This window comes from Diadema antillarum, unplaced genomic scaffold (assembly GCF_040938485.1).
Source record: "Diadema antillarum isolate AM-2024a unplaced genomic scaffold, OU_Dant_1.0 scf00000000, whole genome shotgun sequence".
Classification (NCBI taxonomy): domain Eukaryota; kingdom Metazoa; phylum Echinodermata; class Echinoidea; order Diadematoida; family Diadematidae; genus Diadema; species Diadema antillarum.
In genome coordinates, this window is record NW_027270889.1 from 284,101 (window position 1) to 293,997 (window position 9,897).

At 36.7% G+C, this 9,897-nt stretch overlaps 1 protein-coding gene across 1 annotated transcript in view; it reads right to left on the minus strand.

The window, feature by feature from the left end:
• The window catches only part of LOC139716650 (nucleolar protein 6-like), a 28,123-nt gene extending 18,226 nt beyond the window's left edge, over positions 1-9,897 (minus strand). Inside the window, exons 1-9 of the mRNA XM_071628507.1 lie at positions 9,861-9,897; positions 9,171-9,392; positions 8,092-8,208; positions 7,200-7,382; positions 5,863-6,031; positions 3,612-3,731; positions 2,831-2,991; positions 1,219-1,339; positions 130-293 (exon numbers count right to left, since the gene is read on the minus strand). Coding sequence (XP_071484608.1) covers positions 130-293; positions 1,219-1,339; positions 2,831-2,991; positions 3,612-3,731; positions 5,863-6,031; positions 7,200-7,382; positions 8,092-8,208; positions 9,171-9,365 — 1,230 coding nt within the window. The 5' untranslated portion in view covers positions 9,366-9,392; positions 9,861-9,897. The remainder of the gene's footprint in view (positions 1-129; positions 294-1,218; positions 1,340-2,830; positions 2,992-3,611; positions 3,732-5,862; positions 6,032-7,199; positions 7,383-8,091; positions 8,209-9,170; positions 9,393-9,860) is intronic.

Consider the following 9,897-nt stretch of genomic DNA (forward strand, 5'->3'; position numbering starts at 1 on the left):
ATTTTGATATTGCCCCCAAATTTCCATATGTTCTTATTTTCTGATAGTTTTAGAGTTATAAATTTGCTAAAACTGGCACAAAATGACATATATGTCACATGTAGAGAAGTTCAGGAAAAATGAAGTTACATGCTCATAGGAAGAGACACTCATGTCTGAACAGAGATTGAGACATCCGGATGGATCCAGAAAGACGACCGGAAAGTGCTGGTGAAACTCTTGGAGTGGTGGAGCATCATGGGAAGGCATTCCTCTGCTCAAGTCCAAGCCTCGTGATGTCCAGTCAGATGAAGCTGTGTCGACAGCGGAAAAGAAAATAAAAATTCATCTTTTCTACCTTTCTCAATTCATTCAATCGAATCTATATCCAGTATTGTATAACTCTGTCAGTAGGTATACAATCAGATTGTACTGACAGGACATAAAAACCCAACAAAGAAAGCCAGCAGCATGTTGGAACAGATGGGGTTATCGCCAATGACACAGAATAAATTAACATACAAGAATAAACCAAAAACACATTAGTAAATTCATACATAATAAACAAAAGACTCTAAATAGCAAATGTAAAATCAGAAAATAAATTTCTGACTGAATATTCACAGTTCTTACTCTATTAACAAGGTACCTGCAGTTTGGGTCTGAAAATGACTAGTACACTTTTTTTTGTAAATGCAACAATAGCAAAAGGGGTCTTGAGAGTCAAACATTTGTTACACTGGTGGTTCTCCTACGGCAAGCTTTAATATGCAACAGGGCTTTAACCACCCCTATGATGAACGTCTGATAGAGCTGATGTACATATCCATCTTCAAATTTGAAGAATCTTAATTTTCCCAGCTTTCTGCTCACCATTGAAGCATACTTTCTTCACTATCATTTCCAAAAATATTTGTATATACAGTCTTGAGAAAATCAGCTTTGAAGTGTAAATTGCAGTTAAGCATGTGAGAGACTATATGTTTAAGACACGATGGATTGACTGAAAATGCCAAAGTAACAGGCTTCATAAAAACTGAAAAGTTCCAATTTCAGAATAATTCTAAGCTTTGTTCAGTAAGTAGTAAAGATATCAAAGTTTTGATATCTTTATGAAAAGATATCAAATTCCTAAAACTTCAGCAAATCATCTTTCTTGGAAGATTTCTCAGTAAAAACGTCTGCAACTTTACCAATGAGGGGTTTCATATATACCAATATCTTAATTGGTCTACTCACCAATGAAGTGCATGGTATTCCTGAACACTTGGTATGCACTCATCATCCCGTTGATTTTACCTGCATCCAGGAGGTGAGCCACCAGCATGGAGGCCAGGAAACCATGGAAACCGTCTCCACCCTGGCAGTAGTGAGCAGCATGGAGAAAAAGAATCAACAGTGTTGACATATGGAAATTACAGTGAGGAACCCTCCTGGAAGGGGGCATATTCCTGCTCTTCATTCTGTCATGTCTTATTAAAGAGAGATAGACTGCTATGGGAGGGAATATACAGAATATCCTCTCCAAAGGGAGGCAAAGGAATTTCCTGAAATAGCGCTCAGAATCCCAAAGTTCTAAAATTATGAAGAATATCACACTTGACAAAAATGTATTCTACAGATTGTGCCCAAAATGTCTTTGTTCTTGTTAGCTTTAGTAGTATCATCTGCCATTTGTTTACACAAAAAATGTTCTCCCATCAAATTAACATCCCAGAATGTTTCGCAGATGAAGAACATCACAACTGATCCACTATCATTATTACAGGTGTATAATACATTGTCAGTTTCAATGACTGTAACATCAAAGATGATCTGAAAGGCAAATAAAACCTACACAACCTTCTGTGTCTCTTAGCCCATTGAGGTTTACATGAAGTCTTTTAACACAGATCCTACTCTGTAGTCACTTAACACTGTCATCAGACATGATATTCTTTTAAAGGACAAGTCCACCTTCATATACATGCGGATTGAGTGAAGGCAGCAATATTAGTAGAATACATCAGTGAAAGTTTGGGGAAAATCGGACAATCCGTTCAAAAGTTATGATTTTTTTAAAGTATCTGCGTAGTCACTGCTGGATGAGAAGACTACTACAGTGTATGATGGCATATGCGTACAACCATTATAAAGAAAATAAAAAGAGAATTTCACAAAACTTTACTTTTTGAATAAAGTGCAAATTTCTTCGACTTGTTACTGACATAAATGTTAAGGGTAATATTATTCCCCCTGCCTTCTGAAAGAGAGAAGTCGAGTGTTCTTTTGTTATGCGAGAAAATTTGAAAATATGTTGAATTTTCTTTATTCTTTCTTTATATCGTTGTACTCATGTGACATCACAAGCTATAGTAGTCTTCTCATCCAGCCTGGACTGAGCAGGAAACTTCACAAATTAATAACTTTTGAACGGATTGTCCGATTTTCCTCAAACTCTCAATGATGTGCTCTACTAATATTGCTGTATTCACTCAACCCACATGTCCATGAAGGTGAACTTGTCCTTTAAATTCTGTCTTTTACTGTGAAAACGAAACAAACATACATGCTTCAGGATGCCACAATATAATATATTGCTTTGTGTCTTTGCTTTGTTTATTGTAATTTTCATGTGTTTTGTCTTTTTTTTCTGGGGGGGGGGGGGGGGGGGGGAGGGGGATATAATTGAGACAGTGGATGGGGGTTTATTGTAACTTTGGTCCTGCTCGCTGATGCCTTCCAAAATGCTAACAGTCCCTTACTCCATGTATTTTAGGATGCACAGTAATCAGGTAGGGCCCAAATCTAGTACAATGTAGTATCATAACTACAGCAAAGGCCACATATGGTCTGATGGACTTATTCTTACCTGGTCCAACTCCCTCTGATGCAGCCACACCTTCAGGAGGAGAACAGCCTCTGAGAATGCTGGGAAGTCATGTGACGCATTGAAGAGGTAGTGAAGATGGCTCTCATATGACATGTCTCGGAGTAGGGTGGAGTTGTACCTCGGGGTAGGGGGAAATGTCTCTATACAAGAAAAGAGGGGTGGGGTGGAAAAACAGGCATTAAGGCACACCAACATTCTTTGCTCTCCTGCCAGTATGTATGTAACAAACAAATTGAGAAAGTACAGGTACATAGGCCCCCTACTGTTTTAACAATACACTGTGGTATAGTTAGGGTTTGTAAGACAATTTTGTGAGTAGCTGAATTTGAGATTAAGACCCATATCTATGTAAGTAGAAATCTAATCAAATTTTCTATTAAAAAAAAATAAATCAATTTTCCACTGTAATAGGTATGATTATACATGATGCACTTGCATAATGGGAACTCAGATTTTTGCTAGATGTTAATTTCCTCAATCCTAAGTGTGCCAGTGAATACTACAAGACTCCATCTCTATAAGTTTTTTCATGTATCTAAGATGTGATGAAGTATACCAAGGACGCATATGGCAGCAAAGATCCTACATTTCAAGAGTTATAGAACACAATTCTACTTGAAACTCATGTTACGCTGGTGAAAGGTTCAGGAAAGTTAAAAAGTATCAAAGCTCAGATGTGGCAGACCTCAATGCAAGAAGATTACAGTATGGAGTTCATATATTGCAATGAAGATCTTGCAAAACATTTATATTCCCTCACCCTCCTGACAGGCCTTTCTATACCACTGCCGGCGGATGTTGTTCTTAGATGGCGCAAACCTCGTCTCCTTGAAGTTATCCTTTGGCAGACAGGGAATCAGCCTCACCGTCGCATTCTTGGCTGAGAAAATGACAGTGGATCACCATACATCAAGCTCAATTTAAAAAATCATGGCATTGCTCCACATTTCAATCAAACTGTCAAACTTTCAATCATTGCGGACTCATGCTAATTTACAGGTACATTTGTACCTTCCTAAAAGTGGCATTTCATCAATCTCATTGTAATAGAAAATTAAATAATTATCTCCAGACTTGTTATGTAGGGAGGGCAGAGTGTAAAAGTGGAAGTAGATTGGATAAATTTTTAGTCAGTACTGATGACTGGACAAATATTAATTCATTCTTACTTTCTGTAGACAGCCAAACTTGATATAGATATCAAAGACAAACTTGCAAGTAAAATAACACATTTCATACATAGCTGTTGGTATGTAGAACTAGAAGTGATTTGATTTCTTTCATTTTTCTTTTTTGGGGGATTTCATATCTCATAATTATGTGATTGTCCCAAATTTCATCTCATATAATATCATCTTGTCTTGCATGTTTGTAACATGATATCCTCTTTTTCACCTCACATTTCTGGTGATGCTTTATTGATCTAATCAGATTACACAAAATGTGACCACACATCTACATACCACTACTTGCTTATGAACACAGACAATTCTGAAAATATATTTTGCAATAATACATATGAAAAATATAATACAGTTTACATATTCAATATTGAATCACTTTTTAATAAAGCATACCAATGCTTTACAAATGATTCGGCACGCCGTACACCGGGGTACCGTTATAACCCGGGGTACCGCATTGTATAGCACCATCTCGTGCCCATTATTTATAATGCGTATCCGAATTCAGATATGCAGATTCCGAATTCGGATACGGCAAAGTTGTCGCAATGAACTAGCACCATAGGTGTTTTTCGAAGTAATTTCTAGCACCACACCGTTTTGTAAACATCATCTACCGTAACTTTTATTTTCAGAAAAAAAAATAATCACCGAAAGCCCAGAAAATTCACCCCAAAATCAACTGTATTTCTTCAAAATTTGATCATGGGGCTGCCATCTTTATAATCTTCTACACGTGCGCGAATGGTCGATAATAAGAGATGAAATGCGAAAGAAAAAAGGTTCAAATTAAATAATTGGAATTTATTTCTTAGATTAATAAAATATTTAAGTGGATTTCTAATGTTATCAATAAAAATATTTCATTTAAATGATTTTCTTATTTCATTTTGTATTCATTAATTTACGGGGTAGTAGACTGGCAACTTCGTCTGCAATTGATTATTACACATACACTGCACTACGTAATTATAAGCACGAATGCTAGCATTACGCCAGCGCAACGGCCATAGTCATGGCTTCTGCGTGCAGTGATGGCCGTGCTAGCAGCGGATACAAGGACCTACTCAAATCTCGCAAAAAACACAAGAAACTCAATAGAAGAGGTAAACTAGAGAATGCCAGGGAAAGGGTAGTAGGTAAGCTTGGCAAGGATAAGATCGCAGAAATTCTTGATGCTTTTTTAATGGCCCAAGGTGGTGACAACACTGCAAGTGCAAGCGCAGAAACCCAGCGCAAGAACAAGGAGAGAGCAGATGGAGTAATACTAACATTATTAGCTCAAGGTCTCTCACAAATTGAAGTCATCTCCATTCAGGACTAACAATAATATGTACAATAATATCAAACAGTTAAGATTATAACAGAGCAGAGAAGAATTATCAGTTGCATGCATTAATTGTTGCATAATCACAAATAAGAAAACATTTTTGTGCATAATAATACTAAAAAATATTTTGGCACATTTTTTGGTAAGCCAGGGTACAGCGCTGAAAAAAAATAATTAATTCAACAAAATGGTGAATTTTCATTTGGTACCCCAGGGTACCAAATATTGCATCAAATATGTATTTCTCCATACAAACTTACAATGGAGTCAATCCGACATGGTAGCTTCAAAATATTGCAGAGTGGGTGAATTTTATCCTCACAAAATCTAACCCCTCTACCAGTGAGAAAAGGCTCCCAAACCAAAAAAGAAAAAAAAAAAGAAAAAAAAAACTTTGTTGGGGTCTAGATAGACTTTGAGCACATAAAGGACATAATTCCACTGCTTCAGCCAAGCCAATCACTGAGCACTGCAACAAAAATTATCAATTTGTATACCTGACAACTTGATCAGGACCACCGGCATCAGTTGATTTCCATGCATCATTCCAAAAGAAACAGCTTTGACCGACTCTTCTTTCCTAAGATGCCTGGCAAGATAGGCACAATAGAGGGCTCTCTTGTGGTGATATTTGAAATTCAGGTAGTCCTTGGGTTGCAAACATTCCTGTGATGTAAAGGAACAACAACCCCCAAAAAAGTGCAATAACGTTGATACATGAAATCAATAATTGGCTTGTAATACATATAACTTCTCATTTAAAATATGTTATTGTGCGACACTTTTTTGTTATTCTTGTAATGTGTCTTTAAAGCTGCACTCACAGATAAACATGCTCACATATACAACTATTTCATCTCTTTAAGGATATCTTGCACTTCATAATCCAGTGGGGGCAATCAGAATAATTGTTTTTTTATAGTTTTGTCTTGTTAAGTATCGGTTTTAGATTTTGGGTGATATCCTTATGTATCTTGACCATGTTAATTTGTTTGATTGTTTGTTTCTGTATTTTTTTGCTTGTTTGTTTTCTCAGTTCAAATCTGTTTCTATACATTATTAGGTATGCACAGTCTTACAAGCCATTTAAAGGCTTTCTTTACTTTATGTGCATTCCATTTTTCATCATTACAGTTGTGTACTTTGTGCTGATTTGTATAGCATATGAATGTAACAATACCTTGTGTTAATGTTGTTTTGATTTTTATATTTCATGTGTTTTTTTATCCTTGTGGAATGATGGAAATAAACGAAATGAAATGAAAAATGAAATGAAATGAAAGAAGATTTTCAACACTTAAAACAGTAGTGGGGATTCAACACCTGCAATTATGAAAGTTTATGGTGGGTAACTTCCATTCACGATTCTGTCACAGGTCACGTGAGACAGGAATTAACTACACAGTGTGAGCATGATAGGACTGAGTTAACATCATTTTTGAAAAGACAGCTATTTTATATTTTGGCATCTATTTGACTTGTATGTCATGACCATGCAGACTGCACAAAAAATAAGAAAGATGTACAACTTGAAAAAAAACCACACATACCATATCCATTCCTGTTGTTTTATCTCTACAAAAGCTGTCGAAAAGCTACACTAAAACTGTACTTAATGTAACCAATGATGATTAAAACAGAATTACACTTAACTCGTTGAGGACGAGTCCCAAGTATACTCGAGCAGGGTCTATGGGAAATGACTGTTGTAGCAAAATCAGTCCATCCTCAATGGGTTTAAACAAAGAGAACCACAACCTTTTCTTGTGGATTAAGAGAAATGTCTTTGTTTATGATGAAACACAGTCATTTTCAGACAGACTAATGTACATACTGTGGGTATCTGCACAGCCATGTCAATGGTTAGATCCGTGTTGACACAAGTCCCAAGTAAGTAGCTCCCGACTACTTTGACCTCTGCTGGTCTGACCAGCTTGAGTTCACCTTTGACCTGTGTCTTGCTCCACTTCAGGGGCACACAGATGTCACGAGGTAATGAAGCACCTGGATTTGAAGACTACATCACACAAAGAAGAAGTTCAAAGTACTGTAAAAGTGGAAATCTATGTGGTGTGGAAATATTCACACAAAAAGAAACCCACAAGATTTTTTTTTTTTTTTTTGCTTATTACATTAATACCAGTTTATACACACTAAGTTCATCTAACCCGGCACAAGCATGCACACACACACACACACACACACACACACACACAAAGGTGGTAGTCAATTTGGTTCACAACTAGAAATTTAAACATGCCACATTAATTTTTGGCCTTTACAGTGTGCGTGAGCTAGGCAATCTCTTGTGACTTCACTACAAAAAACAATTAAAAAAATCATTAATATCGGCACGATGCATAGGATGTCCAACATTTTTGGGATATCACATGAAAACTTCACTATGCTCATTGAGATACACAGAAACCTCTCACAGGGCTACTTTTACTGGAACTTTACTATATAGATGTGTCACAAGAATTTAAACACTTTTCCAAAGGTCAATATTCATAAGACAGTTTAAAAAAAATACATGCCTATAACAGTTTTATAACTTCAGTAAAATTGTTTGATTCATTTAAGATAGTTCAGCCTTCTGCTATGGCAGTGTTAAGACTTTCATATTTCAGCCTGCCTGTAAAAAGAAATAAAAGAGATAAAACATTAAAAAAAGAAAGAGTGAAGGAAAGAAAGAAAGAAAGAGAGAGACATCCCAGGAAAGGTACCTCCTTAATGGTGAGAGGGGGGCACTGCTTGAGGGCCTGCTCCAGGGAACGAAGGATGGGTAACAAGGCTTTCTTCTTCTTGCTCTTCACTCCTACTTCTGAGCACAGCTCCTCCACCTATTACATGGGACACGTATACAAAAACAAACAAACAAACAAAAAGCAAAACAGATCAACGGTAAATTCAGAAAATTGTCACAGTGGGCTTCAGATTATAAATTGGTTATAAGCATGTTTGTATGTACATGCATATAAGAATATGAAGTATTGACATGCATGTATGCATGATAATACATTTGTACTGGTATGTATCAATGTACACAGGTGTATGCACACGTGTGAATGTTTCCATAAAACTTGTACCCTTTTCAATGTAAGCAGAGGGTGTATTTATGCATGCAAATTCTGCATTTACTTCCATTGCAGGTTTTTAAACTTCCAGAATATTGATTAGCAAGACAGCTTCTGAACAGTGGATGCTTTTGTCCTGCTTTTCCAAGTTTGAACATTTATGGATAAAGTTACTGATAATTTGTTTTCAAAAAGAGAATGGATTATTATGTTGGATTTTTATTGAGGGAAGTTTCATAAACAGAAGCTTAGAAAAAAAAAACACACACACAAATACTAGTGTAAAGTAAATAACTTTAATTGACCCACGAATGCCATCTATCTGACCTGTCACTCAAGATACTGTCGACAGTACCGGTACTTAAAAGTGCAAATATCTTATTATTTGATAATTATCAAGAAATATCATGTAATGTCAGTGTGTTGCCAACCATATACCGTATGCTGTGGAAATTGTAGTGTACCAGCTATCAATCAAGAAGATACAGCCATTGTTTAAACACTTGGATGGAACTGCAAATACCCATAAAGCTAAAGGGAATAGACAATGTATGATGTACCGGTACATTTATTGAACTTGTAAGTTGTACATACTGCCTCTCTATTGTTCGTGGTTAAAAGAAACATAGATACAGATATGGCATACATTTTATACTATAATTACTATAAATTATACAGGATCAAACTGAGAAAAATACATTTTCTATGATGGCACCGATTTCACTGACCTGTAGTCTCAACAAGCTAGACTGGTAGAGTGTGTCTGCCTCCTTGAGGGTTGCAAGCTCCTCAATGGTAGGTGGCTTGTAGAGATCCTTCTTGGTCAGTCTGGCCCTCTTGGTAGGCGATTGATCCTGGTGGACTCCTCGTTTGTTGCTCATCATTGGAGAAACCTCTCCCATCTCTTTATCCTCTCCTTCCATGACTACTGAACATCCGTGGCTAGATTTCTGTGTATAGAATAAAGCACACCTACATTCACAGTTTGACACAGAATGACATGAAATCAACACAAATACCATCATTTACAAGATGTGATAACCTCTAGGCTATGTCCACATAGACTACCTACAGTTTTTCAAAAGAAAGAGGAACTATATGTGAGAATATCTTACCCGTTAATCTTTAAGGAACTTACCATTTGATGACTGTAAAGACTCTTTGTTTTAGATATGCATGTAGGCCGGTTCCCCACATATAGTGACACTTTGCCCAACAAATTATTTCACATGTGGGACTGGCAAAGCGAATATCTGGCGTGCATGTGTGCCGTGATAGGTCACAGAGCAGAGGTCCACGTTTTAATATCGATTACTGAGTAGTACAAATTCGATCGCTGATAATTACATTCTTGCTGTGCTCTTCATGATACACACTAGAACCCAAATCTAGTCAAGTTAAATCAAAGAGACTCTTACCCCGACTTCTCTCAATTTGCACGCTCCGCTCGCTTGT